The 17418-nt window shown below is 45.5% G+C and overlaps 2 protein-coding genes across 2 annotated transcripts in view; one reads left to right on the forward strand and one right to left on the reverse strand.

Moving 5' to 3' along the window:
• Positions 1-3847: 3847 nt before the first annotated feature.
• Positions 3848-7494, reverse strand: LOC120866776 (histone H3.3A). The gene is made up of 4 exons (XM_040244649.1): positions 7173-7494; positions 6573-6710; positions 6302-6455; positions 3848-6201 (listed from the first exon to the last, which is right to left on the reverse strand). Exons 2-4 carry the CDS (start codon positions 6698-6700, stop codon positions 6073-6075), a joined length of 411 nt encoding a protein of 136 aa, XP_040100583.1. The 5' UTR covers positions 6701-6710; positions 7173-7494; the 3' UTR covers positions 3848-6072.
• Positions 7495-7974: 480 nt separating this feature from the next.
• The window catches only part of UNK (unk zinc finger), a 35852-nt gene continuing 26408 nt past the window's right edge, over positions 7975-17418 (forward strand). The window contains exon 1 of the mRNA XM_040244550.1: positions 7975-11381. Coding sequence (XP_040100484.1) covers positions 11278-11381 — 104 coding nt within the window. The 5' untranslated portion in view covers positions 7975-11277. The remainder of the gene's footprint in view (positions 11382-17418) is intronic.

Raw genomic sequence — 17418 nt, forward strand, 5'->3', positions numbered from 1 at the left:
AACAGAGGAGGAAAGAGCTTTCTAAGAGAGAGGAGGAATTCTGACCACTAAGCAGCTCACACCCTTATTTTTTTTTTTCCATTGTTTTGATTGAAAAGATGTCCTTTTCACCTATCTTCATCTTTTGTATAGTTTCAGTTGTTCCTGGAAAACCTTAATTTAACCCAAGGGCAAGTTCTCTTGTTGGCTCACGCTGGACTCTGAAATACTGATTTCATCTACACGAACTGTTTACTATCTGTGTTTGAATGCTGTCTAGCATGTTACATAAAATTTGTTCAGAAGGAAGTCTGTCTCTGACCTTTGACCGTCCCTCCCATTTCCTGGCCAAATGTCACAAGACCGGGGGGAAGGTGGCACCTTAAAGGAGACACTGCCACCCAAACTCTGTCCTCTGCTTGTCCATGTGCTCAGTTCTTAGTCCTTGGGGCCTCCCTGCTAGGCCTGGTCTTTCTTCACGCAGTGAATGTCTGTGTGCTTCATGCAGCTCTGGCACCTCCGTTGCAATTACAGACAAGACTGGTTACCTTTAGTTGTGGCATGTGGGATCTAGCTTCCTAAATAAGGATCGAACCCGGGCCCCCTGCACGGGGAGTGCAGGGTCTTAGCCACTGGACCCCCAGGAAGTCCCAAGACTGGTTTCCTGGTGGGGCTTGGGTCCACATCTCCCGACAGTCTCTGAAAATACTTGCTCTCAGCAGATGGCTCTCCCTCCCACCGATTCTGGGAGGCTTTTTTGTTGTTGATTTGGGTCCCCTTTGCCCTTCTGTTTCATTAATGATGACAACTTCTATAGTATTGATAATACTGATACCGAGTTTGTGGTGGGCCCTGGTGTCAGGACTGAGATGCAGTTTATATAGGGCAGCACTGGTTGTTCAGTGCCTGTTCTGAATGGTCAGTGCTCCAGACTTTTGTCAAATCTTTTAAAAGCCACCAGACTTTGCACAGATTGTTTTATAAAATCCTTACAAGCCTACGAGGTAGGCACTGGTTTTATCTCCATTTTACGGATGAGGGAAAGAATCCCAAATGGATTAAGGAACTCATCCAAGTGGGACAGCTGGGCCTTGAACCTGGGCCTGTCTGACCCTGAGATTGTTCTCTCAGCAACCACCCTGTCCCCGGGAGCACTCTGACCTGCTGTGACGTCCGCTTACTGAAGATCCCAAACTCAGCCTCTTGGTAAGGAACAGGAAGGGTAGCAGCTCTCCTGGACCCCTGGAGCCCCCATTCCCAATTTGGAAGTCGACCAGTAAACAGAGCTCTTGGGAACCTGACTGATTCTTTGCCACCTGGGCCGGGAGCAGATCCAACCAGCTGTGCTGTGGGGCTGCCAGGGCCATTGGGTTGGCCAGCAAACATGCCTGGAGTCTCTGCTGTGTGCCAGGCATGACTCCAGAGGCCCTGCCTCTGGAGCGCCGGGAGCTTCTCGTCCATCCCTGGCCCCAGGTGCCCCTGCTAAGCGGGGGCCAGTTGCAGGCCCCGTCTTTATTTGGTGAACCCCACTGTCCCTGAAGTTCCTGCCCTCTAGGCTGATGATTACCCTGCTGATGGCCAGGCAGGGAATGACGCAGCTGCAGCTGACTCTCCCTGTACCTCGCCCTAGGCACTGCAGTGGGCCCAGTCCCCAAGGCACTGTGGGTGGGCAGAACTGAGACTGGCCATAGACAGGGCACCGAGTGGGGAGAGGCCCCCGGGTTCAGCCGGACTCTCAGGTTGCATGAAGACTGGGCCTTGGACCCAACCCCATCCTGTCCCCTCTCCTGGTGCTCTTGGCTCAGTGCTTAAGGCAGTGAAGAGCTTATGGGAATGGTCCTGGGGGCCAGTGTGTCCAAGAGAGGGAGTAGGGAGTAGAGGTTGGAGAAGGAAATGGCAACCCACTCCAGTGTTCTTGCCTGGAGAATCCCAGGGACGGGGGAGCCTGGTGGGCTGCCGTCTATGGGGTCGCACAGTCGGACACGACTGAAGCGACTTAGCAGCAGCAGCAGAAGTGAGTAGAGGTTAAGAGCTCGGGCACCACCTCCCTGGGGATGTGTGCAGTCCCTCCCACGCGTCTCAGCAAAGGCTGCCGGCCCTAAGCTTGCAGGCCAGCAGCCCCTCTTGTCACTGGGACTGGCGGCTGGAAGATGGCCTCCTCCCTTTCAGCCCACTCTCCCTTCCACTGTGTATGGTCCCACAACTGCAACTTCCTAAACAGGGGCTGGCAGCTGTGGGAGAAAGGACCCCAGACCCTGGCTGCCCGACCTCGCTCCTCTGCACATCACTTGTGGCCTTACAGCTCCTCCAGGAGTCACAGCCTCACTGAAGCGACCCCTCCACTCCATCTTGGTGACAGTAGAGGTGACTGCACAACCTTTCCGCTTCTCCCACAGGAAGGGGATTGGGGTAGGTGGGATAGGGGTGGAGGGTCCTCTCTCAGGGCAGAAGCTGAGACGTGCTGCTCCTGGGCATGCGCGATGGTCCTCACCCTTGCTGGACGCTGCACGTAGTGCCCAGGTGGGGACACAAGGAGAGGCTGGGGACACCTCACACCGAAGTCCCGTAACTCTGCTTCGAACAGTATCAAGGTGGGACCCCTCACTGCCAGGGACAGCTGGGCAGTCAGCCAGACCACAAGGAGAGCAGGGGGGAGCACCGCTCCCCCCACCCCAGGAGAGAAGACAACAGCCTCTGGCCCCTCCTCACAGCACAGCTGTGCATAAGCTTGAAGCTGTTTCAGCTGCCCCCACCCACCTTGGCCCACAGCCTCACTCAGTCCCTAGACCTGTGGACAAGAGAGAGTCCAAAGGCTGGCCACCTGGCCCAAGGACATGAGCACTCAGGGAGTGCTGCAAGATTTGGGTCAGCAGCCCGGGCTAGGGTCTGTTCTTCCTCCAGCCTCACCCTGAGGAAGGCAGGTTGTTTGTGGGAGTTGCTGGCCTGAAGCCAGGCCCAGCTGAATGGGATGGTCTGGGCCAGTGACATCCCTGAGGAATGGTGAGACAGGCAGGACCACCAACAGGGTGATGCAAGAGGCCAGGGAGCACAAAGAGCACTACTATGCTCAGCTGTGTTCTTCTATCAGGGCCTGGGGTGGGGCTGAAGGAAACGGGCTGTTACTACCATGATGCTGTCTGCGCTCAGCGGCCACCTCTTTGTGACCCCATGGGCTGTAGCCCGTCAAGCTGCTTTGTTCATGAAATTCTCCAGGCAAGAATACTGACTGGCATGGGCAGCCATTTCCTTCTCCAGGGGATCGTCCTGACCCAGGGATGTAACCCACTCCTGCACTGGCAGGCAAAATTCTTCACCACTGGCACCACCTGGGAACTCCTGTAATTGCCATGAGGTGACTTAAGTCGAGGGATGGAGGAGCGGGGAGGGGAAGGAGGGGTGAGGATTTTGTGCCCAGGAAAGATGCTCAAGGCTCTTGTGCCTTGAGGGCCACACCACCCAGTGACACGACGGCCACAGAAAGTGTGCAGAAAACTCACCCTTCTCCATGGAAGGGTAGGTTGGCCATAAGCCTGAGGCAGATTGCTCCCATGTACAGGGTGGCCTTTGCCTGCACAAACTTCAGGGCAGGCCCAGTTTCCTGCTGATCCAGACAGCTGACAGGGCCATCTCTACTCTCTGCTGCCCTACTTGAAGGTGAGCCAGAAGGGGGCCAGCTCTCCAATTGAAGCACAGGTCCAGCATCAACACTTGACACTAGGCAAGAAGCAGTGCTTACAAGGGGCCAGACAGGGGAGCCCCAGACCACTATTGGGGAGAGCTGAAGGTAAAGCTTTCTGAACATTTCCCCAGAGAAAGTCTGTGAAAACATATACCATCCAAATGAAGACCATAAAGCTAGAAAAGTCTAAACTTTAAAAACTTTTATTTTTGTTTGCTTTTTTCACACTACCTAAACCCAGGGATAAAACATATGGAAAGTTTCCCAAAACCAGAAAGTACTTCTGCCTTCTGGGTTAAAAATAAACTCTGGAAGCACAAGCTCTACTATTTAAGCAGCAGATTCCAAGCTGCCCAATAAAATTCAACCTCAGGATGCACACTTTAGGCAAGGGCAAAAGCATCAACCACTTGAGTGGTTCTCAAGGAGCCTCACCACCACTGGACAGGGTTCCCACCACCACACATTCCACTGGCTAGGATTTCAACATTCTTCAGGAACACAATGAATCCACTGTCAGAACTGGTTATGACGGACCTTCTAGGAAACGTTTATTATACTCTATCAGATTCCACTTTTGGCACCTCATAAAAACTATCAAATTCTCAATCCTAATCTAACTCCCTGCTTTCCAAGGGAACCTCTTTACCCTTAATATCTTAAACTAGTACAAATTTAAATCCCACTGAACTGTATCAGAGTATAAGTATCTTTCTATAGCCACTGACTTCAAATTATACAGAATGCGTTTGTCTGACTCCCGTGGTTCTTGTGTCCATATTAACACTTCACTGGTGGCCATCACTGGTTAGGAACACTAGTTTCACACTGAAAAGGCAGCTTAGACTTAAACCGAGTTCTACACCTGTGGGCACTTATTGTAACTCGCTGTATAAAGTCTATACTGGGAGGGGAAATATGTACACCTACAGCTATGGCTGATTCATATTGATGTTAGAAAACAAAATCCTGTAAAGCACTTATCCTTCAATTAAAAAATAAAAAATCTATAAACGTTCCTCACAAATAGGTTCAGGAAAAAACCTATTAATTAAATTTCCTTTCCTTGACAGATACAGGGAGGCAGGGAAGCCGCCTTTTAGTCATAGGCCCACACTGCAAAAATGTTGTCATAGCACTTTTTAAAAGCTTCTAGAGGACTGTTTACATGCTTTGTAGAATTATTCCTGTAAATACTGCTTTTGTCTATCAAGTAAGACTTGAAATCAGCTAAACTTAAAAGCTTTGCATTCAATTTAGGTTTTTGACACTTAGTTGAATAAACAAGTTTATTTGTAAATTTAGTCAACATACATAATTGACCTAAAAACTTCAATAGAAGGATAAATTTTAAAACCACTTGGAAAGCCATCTCTATGAAGTGATTTTCCCAGAACCTATGCCACATGAACACCATTTTAACTGGCAGAGGCTCAATAAGCTGAAGCTGTGTCCCTCCCCAACAGCAAGTTTACCCTAAGTTATTATAATACAAACCCCACAAGGAAAAAAAGTTCAGTATTGTTCCTCCTTGGTAGAGAAAAGTTCAACCTAGTTATGAGACCAATCACAACACAAAGAAAAGCTGCACTAACTACTATATTAGTAACAGATGATGCTGGTGTGAGTAACTTGTATTATAGTCTAGAGCCCTTATAAATAAATCCCCCTCCCCGTTAGTGTTTGCATTATCAGCTAGGTTAGTTTTAACATGTGGTAGAATGAGGACTTATGCAAGGTATAACGCGAAAAGCATTTTACTACGTAAACAAGTGCAGTCTACTCAGGAGAAAACCAATCGAACTCTAAATTACACACCTTAAAGACAACACTCCCCACCACATGTCAATGTAAAACATTTAATTTAAAAATGTTGACACTACAATATATAAAATAGCTATTATAAATGCACATAGTGTATTCTATAGCTGCCAGGTTTACTTTTTTTTTTTAAGGAAACTGTAAGTTACACTGTGGTTAAGACTTGTATCTTCACCCTTGAAAAAGCCCACATTCTATCACAGTGATGTATGGTTAGACTTAACAGCCCCAATTGTTAAACACTTGGATCAAGTCATAACCAGTTTTATTGCAAAAGGACCCTGTACACATTTATCAATTCTAGTACCTTAATAGCTACCCAACAAGTCATTAACATACAGAAACATGCATCATGAGAAGCAAGAAATATCACCCATCCCTTCTGCATATTAGCAACTTGTCACTCCTGAGCAACAGTGCTCACATCACTGAGGTCTGTGAACAGTCACTTTTCGCATTCATCCTGAGTGAAAGATGGAATGACTTAAGTACAAATGCAACATATTATAAACAATTTCTTACAAAAAAAGTCACAAATTAAACCGAAGTATTTTACAGAATTTACTACAAAACACCATAAAAACTGCCTTCACTTAAGCTCTCTCTCCCCGTATCCGGCGAGCCAACTGGATGTCTTTGGGCATGATGGTGACTCTCTTAGCGTGGATGGCACACAGATTAGTATCTTCAAACAAACCCACCAGGTACGCTTCGCTAGCCTCCTGTGGAGGACAAGAGCCACACTATTAGACTCTCTCCGAGGAGGGGGCCGCGCACCAGCCCTCCCCTCCGCCCGGCCGCACACAGGCCCCGCCAGCTCACCTGCAGCGCGCCGATGGCGGCACTCTGGAACCTCAAGTCGGTTTTGAAATCCTGGGCGATCTCCCTCACCAACCTCTGGAAAGGTAGTTTCCGGATCAGAAGCTCGGTTGATTTCTGGTAACGACGGATTTCTCGAAGCGCAACAGTCCCGGGCCTGGAGCGAGCAGGAAAGCGCAAAGGGACACCGGTTACGACAGCGCCGGGCGAGCCACGGGAAGCTTCCCGCCCGCAGCGCCGCCGAGTCATCGTCTCCCTAAGTGGCGCTGCCTACCTGTAGCGATGAGGTTTTTTCACCCCGCCGGTAGAGGGGGCGCTTTTCCTGGCCGCTTTGGTGGCCAGCTGCTTGCGGGGCGCTTTCCCACCCGTTGACTTACGAGCAGTCTGCTTGGTTCGGGCCATTTTCTTTTACCTGTAGAAGACACCCGTAACTCCGGGGCCGAGGCACGCTCGCCTCTCGGGGTGCGGCGGCCCGGACACTCGGCGCCCCAGCCCTCCCGCCTCCTCGCGCCCCAAGGCGGACGGCAGATGGCCGAGGGCCGCCGCCTCCTCCCCCTCCCCTAATGACTCAGGCTGCGAGTAGCAATAGCCTCCTCGGGGGGGGGTGGGCCGCGGGGAGGAGTCACTTCCCCTCCTCGACGGGCGGAGGCCCGGCTGCCCGGAACCCAGCGTCGGGACCTCTGAATCACCAGCGGGAAAAAGGCGGAGACGCGGTTCCGGAACGAAACCCCAAGGGAAAACTACCCGCCCCCACAGCCGGCGCCAACAGCCAGAGTAGCCCTCACCAGTCGGCACTTGGCTCTCAACGGCCTCGACCTGCGATATCAACGGCTGGCCAAGCCCGAAGTCACAGATAAAACCCATGAACACTTACCTAATGCCGAAGTTTTAGGCCGCTTCTCCGACCACCGCGCCGCCGCTGCTGCCCAAAGAGCCGCAGTAGCTGAAACACGGGACGAACTCCTTCCAACGAACGACCAAACCGCTCTGCGCGCTAAGCCCCCCTATGCCTCGGTTTTTATACCCACGCTTCACGCTGCGTCTCTGCGTCATAGGACCCTAATTTGCATACACCAATGACTTTTTCTATTGGCTGACGCTTTCGCCGACGCGCTGACATCCCCCGACACAAAGGCCGTGCTTAGGCCCCGTTCCCTGATTGGCGGACATCTAGACCACTGATTGGCTGTTAAAGTGGCCTAACGATTGGATGAATGCAAAGAAGAATGGACGAATCAGAGTTTAGCACCAAGCCGCTCTTCTGATTGGATAAAATGGAGCTATGTTTGGATCCTTCCCTTGGTTCCAAAGCTCTACAATAGAAAGTCAATGCAAATGAATTGCACTGGTTCTTATCAGGACTGGTCCTTAATCTGGACAGACGGGAGGGCAAGGGGCCTAACGTTATTTGCATCAAGCTAATACCATGGAGACGGTATTTTCATGAAAATTTTGTAAATATTTTCCAATGTAAAATAAAATGCATTCCCTGCGATTATTGACTTTTCATGAACATTTTGATAGGTAGTAGTGTAAATGAAAATTAGAATTCAGTAAATCATGTTATCAAGTATTTTATCTATCAGGCATATACATTTTAACCAAAATATAGTTCTTTTGTTTGGTGGGGTGGGGAGAGGTAAATAACAAATAAAAATCAAAGAAACAAATGTCAATAAATTATTTTATTTATAAGGACTGTTTTTTACGTCCTTAGACCACCACAAAACACTGATTTCAATATGCTTACAGTTAAACAAGGAGTAACTTACTAGGCAACATATTTTTTTAAATTCTGTAATTCAACTGAACGAAATCACTACAGCCAGAATGGGAATAGTCAATTCTAAACCAGTATTTGCAAGTCCCTAAAGTATAAACAAAAGACTGCTGCTGCTAAGTCACTTCAGTCGTGTCTGACTCTGTGCGACCCCATAGATGGCAACCCACCTGTCCCTGGGATTCTCCAGGCAAGAACAAAAGACAACTAAATTAAATATGGTCCCTTGTATTTAACGGTCTACCCTGGAATATATTACTTCTGAAGAAACATAAAAATGGTAATCCCTGGAGATGGAAATGGCAACCCACTCCAGCATTCTTGCCTGGAGAATCCCATGGACAGAGGAGCCTGGCAGGCTACAGTCCATAGTGTTACAAAAGTCAGACACAACTTAAGAGACTAAACCACCAGAGAAAGACTACCCTCAATTTGGCAGCAAGTGATAACTGTCCTTAAGATTTTTTTTTTCCTCCCTGATAGAAAAAGAAAACACTTGGAAAATGAAAATAATAAATTTTCTATTCAAATGTAAAAAAATAATGGTAATCCCTTCCTTTGTCTACATGTCTTGAGTGGATTTTAATACTTAGTTCTTCAGATGATTCAGTTACATAAAATATCAAAGCAGGCTTAAGGTTAAGACCAGCCAAACAAAGTTCAGAAAATTGAAACAAAGCCTTGGGCATTCTACTCCACAGTTTTTACCCTGGATTCACCAAATATTTTAAATTATTAAAAAAAGCAGAAAAATCAGGTATATATAGATTCCAACAGAGAATTATACTACATAAATACCTCAAAAATTTACATCTGATGTCACAAGTTACCCCTCTCATCATCAAAAGTGAGAGGAAAAAAATGAACAGTTTGATTTAAAGCAGCTATGGCAAAAACACCTTTAGCCCAACCTCTAGTTCCAAATTCGTTATTTCGGCCCCCTCAATCATAACACGCACAATATGTATTTGATTATCATATATCTATAAACTTTTATATCATAATTCAGTCAACTTTAGTTTCTTTCCTCTGCTCAAAGTTTAGGGTAGAGGAAACATTATTTCATGCCAGGCTGAGAAGAGAAACCAAGATGAAGGTTCTTGCCCTGTTCTCAGAAATTGTGTAAAGCTGAAAAACAGGGCACTGATTATAACCTCAGGTAAAAGACTGTCAAGTGTCCTTGAATTTAACCAGAAAAATACCCTGCCATCTTTTTTTGACTGCTCAGATGGCCTAGAGAAGGAAAAGGATCCTAAATTAACACCCACTTTTGTGTTCCAAGGCTTTTCTAGGAATTCCAGAACCCTGTCTCATGCTTTCTACCGAATACAGTGGTGATCCATCCCTACCCCACACCCTCGCCCATCTCTGCCTCCAGAGAGAAACTGAGCAACTGAACTGAACTGAAACTAGGTATGGATTTACATGCATCCATTTAAGAATGATTAGTGGAAAGAATCTGTCCCTCTTACTTGGTAGTCTTATCGCTAGGTTTTTCTTTTTCCTAACCCTAAGTGAATGCAAAGGAGGAAAAACAACACAAAAATAGGGAACAACCGAAAATTCTAATACAATCAAAACAATGCAGAATATGAGGCAGCGTGTAGGTTACTGTCCTAATTCCTGTTCTGTCACCTACTTGCTGAGTAACTTTGCACAAGTTTCTTAACCTCTCTGAGTTTCGGTTTCCTCTTCTCTAAATTAAGCAGTTTGGATGATATCATCTCTCAATTCTACTAGTACACACTTATTCTGAAGCTCATGGTATACACTCATTTAAAATATAGCACGCTGAACTGTATTTCTTCAATCAAATCACATTTGGGTATTTTGGAGGATAACCTATAAATTGATTACTTGGATTTAACAATAGGATTAAAGCAGTACACCATAATTTACACAACTTTTTTGTCCTCTCGGAATTTTTCATCTTCAAACACCCCTAGTGCTTAAACAATTGATTTGGTCTGTTTAAGAAATACCAGTTTCTCACCTTGGGTTTGGCTTCTGATATGAAGTTACTCGGAACAACATAAAATAGATATGTATCAATCTTAAACATGAAAAAGTTCCATTCAGTGCTTCACCCGTAAGGTTAATCGAATGTTTCTTTAATGAGACTATCATTATTTAACGCTATCTAATAAAATGTAATTAGCCTGTACAACAGGGTTTTGAATAGATTCAATATGGAAAACAAAGTTAAATGTTAACTTTGTTAACAAAGTGTTAAAATATCTGTGAAGAACTTCGCCCAACTGGCGGGAAGAGGGGAGGAGACATTTTCCCCAGTAGAAAGGCTGAGAGCCAGAGCACGAAAGTGGAGTGGGTTATAAATCGTACTCTATCTCTACTCAAACCCAGGCCCATCCTCTGATGCTTTTCGACACTCCTGCAACTTGCCAGTGTACCTGAGACTATGCTAGATGGAGATTAAATTCGTTCTTGGCCCTTAATGTACTGGAAACACGTTGGTCGGGCCAGGTGTCTAGTTGGGGGACTCAAGTCGTGTGGAGTTCCAGGTTTCAGGGCTGGTAAAGGTTTATGGAGCGCCTCGGTAAAGGCGCGGGAACAGAGTATTGTGTTGTATTGCTCTTCGTTGGCAAAACTTTCTCAAGCTGACTTCCAGCAGGCCGACTTTCCTTCACGCTTGGTCCCGCCGCAGGAATGAGGACGTTGGCGGACTTCAGGTGCCTGCAGCTCAAAGGCCTACTGCTAGGGACCCGCATCAGAACCGAGCCCAAGCTGGGATTAAGTGCGGAGGCGAGGTAATCATTATCCTGTTGAGAGTGAAATTACACTTGGAACGGTTTCACAGCAGTCGTTAGGCCCTCCCTAACTCTGGGCCTTTTCGACCCCAAGGGCTCCAATTGCAGGCAAAGCCTCCCCTACGAACCTGGAAACGCAGTTAAGAAGTAACGCAACTGGACTGCAAGCCCCACAAACCGTCGCGGGCTCTCAGCATCCGGGACACCGCCCGCAAGGCTCTGTGGGTATTGTGGTCCGTTCCTTCGGCAGCAACCCTCTGCCGGCGGTAAAATTCCAGCCGAACCTGGGACCACAACTCCCAGCAAGCCTTGCTGCCGCGCGGGGGGTCTTCACGTTCTCGTGGCGCGGCGCAGCCGCACTAGGGCCTCCGCGCGGACCGCGCAGACTGAATAATAAAAGGGGAGCGGCGAAGAGGCAGGAAGACAGGACCATGTCGAAGGGCCCCGGGCCCGGCGGCTCCGCAGCTTCCTCGGCGCCCCCGGCCGCTACCGCTCAGGTGCTGCAGGCACAGCCCGAGAAACCGCAGCACTACACGTACGTAGAGCCCCCCCCCCCCGCCGCGCGCGCACGCCTGACGTCAGCGGCCAGCGTGAGTCACGCGCGCAGGGAGAGCGCGAGGCGGCCTCTCCCTCCCCCCCTTCCTCCTCCGGCCCGGCCCAGACCGGTTCCAACCTGCTGGGGCCGGTCCCAACTGCCTACAACTGCCACCAACCTTTGGTCCGGCTGAGGGGCGGGAAACCCGGTCTCCGGCGCCGAGTTGGGAAGGCGGGAGCTTGGGATGCGGAGTGCACACCTTGTAGGCCGGAGCCTTTCGAGGCCTAACTGTTCCTCAGACCGTAAAAACCACAGTCCCAGGCACTTTGGGGGGCGATAAGAAGTCCAAGACGCGACCAGGATGAGTTCCTAAGCGGCCAAGCTTAGACCCGCTTATGAATGGACAGTTAGCGTCAAGTCCTGTCAGGAGACCCACGTACTAGGAACTAGAGGCCTTTTGTGACCGCAAGGCCCATATGTTGTCCACGGAGGCCACTCTTGATTGAATTCACTTAGAAACAGTTGCCCCAGCCTGGGTGATGGGGTCCGAGTGTTGGCCTTAGGCCCAACCCAAATGTGGCCTCAGAGGGAGCCCCAAATGCCGACTCTGCAAGTCTAGTGAGATGGAAAACCTCATCCTGAAAATCTGCTTGTGTCTTAAGTGGAGGTCCCTGTCTTCTCTTTATTTCCCTCCAGGGTACTTCTAAGCAACTACCTAGAGCTAGATGCTTTGGGAGAACGTGAGAAAAGGAGGCAGGTCCTCCTGTCGAGTGAAATGTTGGTTTCCATTTCCCTGATGTTCTTTGAGTACCGGACATCCCCCCTGGGCTCCCAAGTCGTATACAAGCCTAGAAAGATCCCCAGGTGTACTTCAGTCTTGCTAGAGATTTGGAACCTGGGGGTTGAACAACCCTTGAGGGGCACACGATAACGCTGCCTGGTGAACCAAGTGCAAAAAGCATTTGTTGGAGTAGAAATACCTAAAAGACAGGAAGAGCTGTTGTTTGTCACGGAAGTAAGACGCATTGGGAAACTTCTGAGATTAGGGAATATCGATTTTAAGAAGTGTGTTGGTTTAAGTCTCTGTTATTGGTTGAAGTCATTTGAAACTTTTTCTTGACTTCAGTCTGACTCACGTTAACTATAACTTTTCTAATGTGGCGATTGCTTTGCTGGTCCTTTCTTGCTGGAGTTCTTTCTGCAATCCGGCCATTGATTTTGGTGACATGGTCTTAGAGAATTGAGTGATCAGATGAAGGGTATGGTCCAACAGCATGGTCTAGATTTGGACATCTGCAAATTTCATCCTATTGAAATTTATTTATAATCTCTGGTTGCTCAGATCACGTTTTTTCAGTAAAATATGGATAACATTTTGAGTAATATGAATCTTGGTTTCAGCAACGTGTTTCTATGTTGTCATTGAGTATACTATGGAATCTGTATTAGAAAGGCTTTCTAACCATTTTGAAATTCAGAGGTGAAACTAATCAACAGTTGTGTAAATGTTAGTATAAATCTTTATTTTCTTGATGCTAATTGTTTAAAAATTATTTATTTGACTGCGCTGGGTCTTAGTTGGGATATGTGGGACCTAGTTCCCTGATCAGGGATGGAACCCAGGCCCTCTACATTGAGAGCATGGATTCTTAGCCGTTGGACCACCAGGGAAGTCCCTGATGCTCATTGTTAAAGTGAGATTTTTTTAAAATCTGCCTTTCTGCTTCTTGTGGGATAAGTACAGAGTAATCAGTCTTGGCTCTTCAAGTGGCTTAGTAAATGGACAGTAGCAGATGTAAAGCCCAGGTCTGATTGAAGGTTGGAGGTGTTATGGCTCTTTATTTTCTGTTATCTATTCATGTGTATCTGTGTGTTTGTTTTTATCTCCAAAAATCAGAGGTAGAATTCAGTTGGTAGAAAGAGATAGAACTCTTTCTTGATAGATTTATGGGCCTTCAGAAACCTGGATGATTTGGAAAGCTTCATTCCCTTGTCATGGGGTCTGAGGAGCAGGAAGCATAAAGAGGCTGAGTGCTGCACCAGTATACTTGTGGCTCTGAACCCATTTGTTGTCCTTGGGGGTTAGAAGACAGGAACATTTCCATTTTGATTTCAGTATTTGCTATAAAATTTTGAGTTGCCCCACAATTTTTTTATTCTCCTTCATAGCATGAATTTCTAGAATTTATTCCAATCTAAAGATGACCTTATCGATTGCACTGATCCCATCATGGAATAAAGATACAGACTCCTTTCTTTTTTAATGTTTGTATTTTTACCTGTCAATTTTTTTTTTGCCTTTTAAAGCTTACTTATACATAAATTGTTAATTTTGTGTATTTCTTTTGTACCTGATGTTATTTGAGATTATGTGACAAGCAGTAATTTTGCAATAATTCAGAGGAGGTTTGCATTAAAATTGAATGCCACTGATCTACAGTCCATGGGGCCACAAAGAGCCCAACACAACTGAGCAACTAAGCACACACATCATAATGGCAGTATTGGCAAATGCTTTTGAACTGTCAAAAGTAAAAATGGCCTTCCTGTTGGCTTGGTTCTTGCCCTTTATTCTTATCCCACAGCCGAAGTCCTAGAGTTTGAGCCCTCCTTTTTCTAAACCAAGAGGATTATCATAACAGTTTGAAAGATAATTATTTTGTTGGGTGTTTTTTTAAGCTCTTGAATAATCTTACTTTAAGAGAAACAAAAAGTAATCCTTTCAGAAAATTGGTGTATTGGGCGCTTGTGCTAGGCCTAAGGAATTCGACCCTTTTAGAAAGTGGTTATATCAGAATTTCCTGTGTTGTACAATTCCATGTGTCTGATTAGCTCTAAATAAAATGATAATGTGCCTGTATTAGTTCTGCAGTACGAGAACCACGTGACCTCTTGCTAGGTAATTTTTCTTTTTTCACAGAGACTAAATTTAATGTAGCTTTATTTAGAACAAATCCATCTTACATTTTAGAAGAGATTGAGGAATGGGAAATTTTGGAGTAATACAAATTTAGCTAACTTTGTGCTTTTTTACTACATAATTAATATTGTTAAAAGTGTATAGTTGAAGTCAAAGTGAAAGTCAAGTTGCTCAGTCGTGCCCGACTCTTTGCGACCCCATGGATAGTAGCCTGCACCAAGCTTCTCCGTCCATGGGATTTTCATGGCAAGAGTACTGGAGTGGGTTGCCATTTCCTTCTCCAGGGAATCTTCCCAACCCAGGGATCGAACCCAGGTCTCTCACATTGTAGACAGACGCTTTACCGTCTGAGCCACCAGGGAAGTATAGTTGAAAGGTCAACAAAAAAATTTACCATTTGGGATTGGCAAGTCCCTGATTTTGGGAATTCCCTGGTAGTCCAATGGTAAGATCTTGGCACATTCATTGCTGCGGCCTGGGTTCAGTCCCTGGTCAGGGAACTAAGATTCTGCAGCTTAGCCAAAAAAAAAAATTCAATTTTTGACCTCCTTATTTTGATCCCATAAGCGGATATAAACCTCAAAAACATCATTTTTGGATTCTTTTAGTTGGCAGTTGATTCTCAGACTTCTTAATGCTCTGTGTTAGAGAAAAGTGAAATTCTAGTTTCTTAAAGGTTTCTTGGAGCTTTCTGACCACTGGGTGATCTCTTACAGGAAGACAGAAGATAAATGCTTTATAGCCTCATCTAGCCAGTTGTCATTTTAATTGAGGACTGTTTCCTGGGTATCTTTAAACAATAATGTAGCAGTACTTCCATAGATAAATGATTTTGAGGGAAATCTGTTAGTGTATGCATTATGTAAATCTCATGAGCTTAGCTTGATTGCATCTGACTGTGTTTTGGAAAATCCAGGCAATGAACAGTATTTAAGTCATTATTGCAAATTGCAGTAACATTGTAAATACATTACTCTAGAGCACAACTTGTTGCACAGTGGAAGTCACTGGAAGCATTCCTTAGCAGCCTCAGCAGGAATGAGTTAAATTACCAATAAACATCTCTGGATCTTGTTTGCTCATTGATCAAGGAGAGCTAATTCCTTTCAGGACAAAATTGAGAGCTCACTGTGGCCTTCAGGCAAGCCTACAAAATCCCCATTAAGTGTTAAGTGCCCATGCTAAGGGTAGCCTTAAATTTAGCATCTAGTTGATATTTGCTATCATCTAAATTAATGATTAAAATGAAAATTTGCTTAATGGTTAAGTTTTTTTGTTTTAATCCAACTATGTTAGATACTAAAGAAGGCTTCCCCACCATCCATATGCATCTGCTTTGACTGGTGGTTTCTCTCAACCTACAAAGACTGTGGCTTATTGGTGAGGGCAGCTGGACAACTCTGAGAGCAACTTAGAGAAATCCATCTTGAGCTCCTTCTCTGGAAATAGCACCCCAGATAAGTGCCCAAAAGCAAGACATCCTCGTGGACCTACTTCCTCCCGCTTTCAACATATTGATGCCTGAAGGTGAGGTCTCCTTCCTGTGTGTCTTAGAAGCTATTAGCTCACTTAGGTAATGAGAATCCTGCAACAGCCTGAGCACCACTCACCTGAAGGCTTTCCTGCCAGACCTTTGTCTAAAGGTTGTTTTTCTCCTTAGGAAAGATGCTAGGTCAGAAGCCTGGTAAAAGTCAGGTTGCATTTAAAGCTGCTTTACTTTAATTAGAGGACTGGTCTAGAGATTATTTTCCCAAATGGGGATGATATTTGCTTAATGATTAAGTTTTTCATTTTGTTTTATTTTGTTTTTGATCCAGCTGTGCTTGATACTAAAGGAGGTTTTCCCACATACGCATCTTCTGTATTTTGCATTTACAACTGTGGACAGTTATGGCTAATCCTAGTAGATTGTCTTCCCTTCTTTTAACATCTTGGATGAATTTTGGGGCACACTAATGTGTTATGTGAAGATGGATGTTGAATGTAAGTTTCTTGTTATTCTCAGTCAATATATGAAAATTACAGTTAGTCTGACTGCTAAAAATGTCAAGGATTTGTGATCAGTATCCTTCTGGACAATGTAGTTTTCTTGTTTTCTTACCATATAGATTCTTTGTAGAGTTACCCCAGCCAGCCACCTTAAATACCTGCATGGCAACAGAGAGATCTGTGGTGAAAGTTTGGGTAAAGTCAGTGCTTATGAACATAGGTATATAGGGTTTATTTGGGGTGGGGGGTGGGAGTGTTCTGGAATCAGACCATGTTGATGGTTATTCTAAAAACCACTGAAATGTACACTTTAAAATGGTGACTTTTTATGGTGTATAAGTTACTTCTCAGTTTTTTTTTGGGAAAAAAAAAAAAGGATTGTTAAAATCAGTATGAGTCCCTCCTACTCAAGAAACCTTAGACACATGGCCTTTCAGGGCTTGGTAGTATCATTCAGCATGGGAGAGCCCACAGTTCTCAAAAAGCTCCTTGGCACCCTTCTCCCAGCCTTCTCAATGGCTTCATCTCCATATATCCATTCTAGGTGAATGCCCCCATGTTGTAAGTCTATGGAGATTCTTTTAAGAAGTGAATACTCAGCAAGTTTGGGATTCTAGTTGTTAGTAGTTGTACTTTAAATTGTCTCTGAATTGATAACCATTATATAGAACAAGCATACTTTCCCCAATAGCTTCGTAAAATGAATTGTGTTTATTTAGTAGGGTGGGTGGGAGGTAGAAGAGGTTGCTGTTCTGCTAAAATGAACTAATTCTGTTCATCAGGTGTTGTGATAATTGTTTTAATGATCACATGGGCATTTCTGTAAGGACAGGTCGTGTGTTTCAGGCATTTAAAATGATATCAGTGGCTATAATATTTTTAGTTCAAATAATCACAACTTTTAATTTCTTTATAAAATCCCTCAACTTTCACCCCTTTTTTCTTTGCCAGTGTGTAGAATTTGACAGCAGTTTCAAGAGCTGATGAGGAAGAGAAGATGGAAAGGAGTCTAGCAACTTAAAAATCTCATAGCGTTTTCTGTGAGGTGACCTTTTTCCTGTTGGTGGCTCAATTTATTTAGGAAAGAAAGCTATTAAGGCCTGTGATAGTATTGTCATGTCATATCTG

The sequence above is a fragment of the Oryx dammah genome, unplaced genomic scaffold, assembly GCF_014754425.2.
Source record: "Oryx dammah isolate SB20612 unplaced genomic scaffold, SCBI_Odam_1.1 HiC_scaffold_8, whole genome shotgun sequence".
NCBI lineage: Eukaryota > Metazoa > Chordata > Mammalia > Artiodactyla > Bovidae > Oryx > Oryx dammah.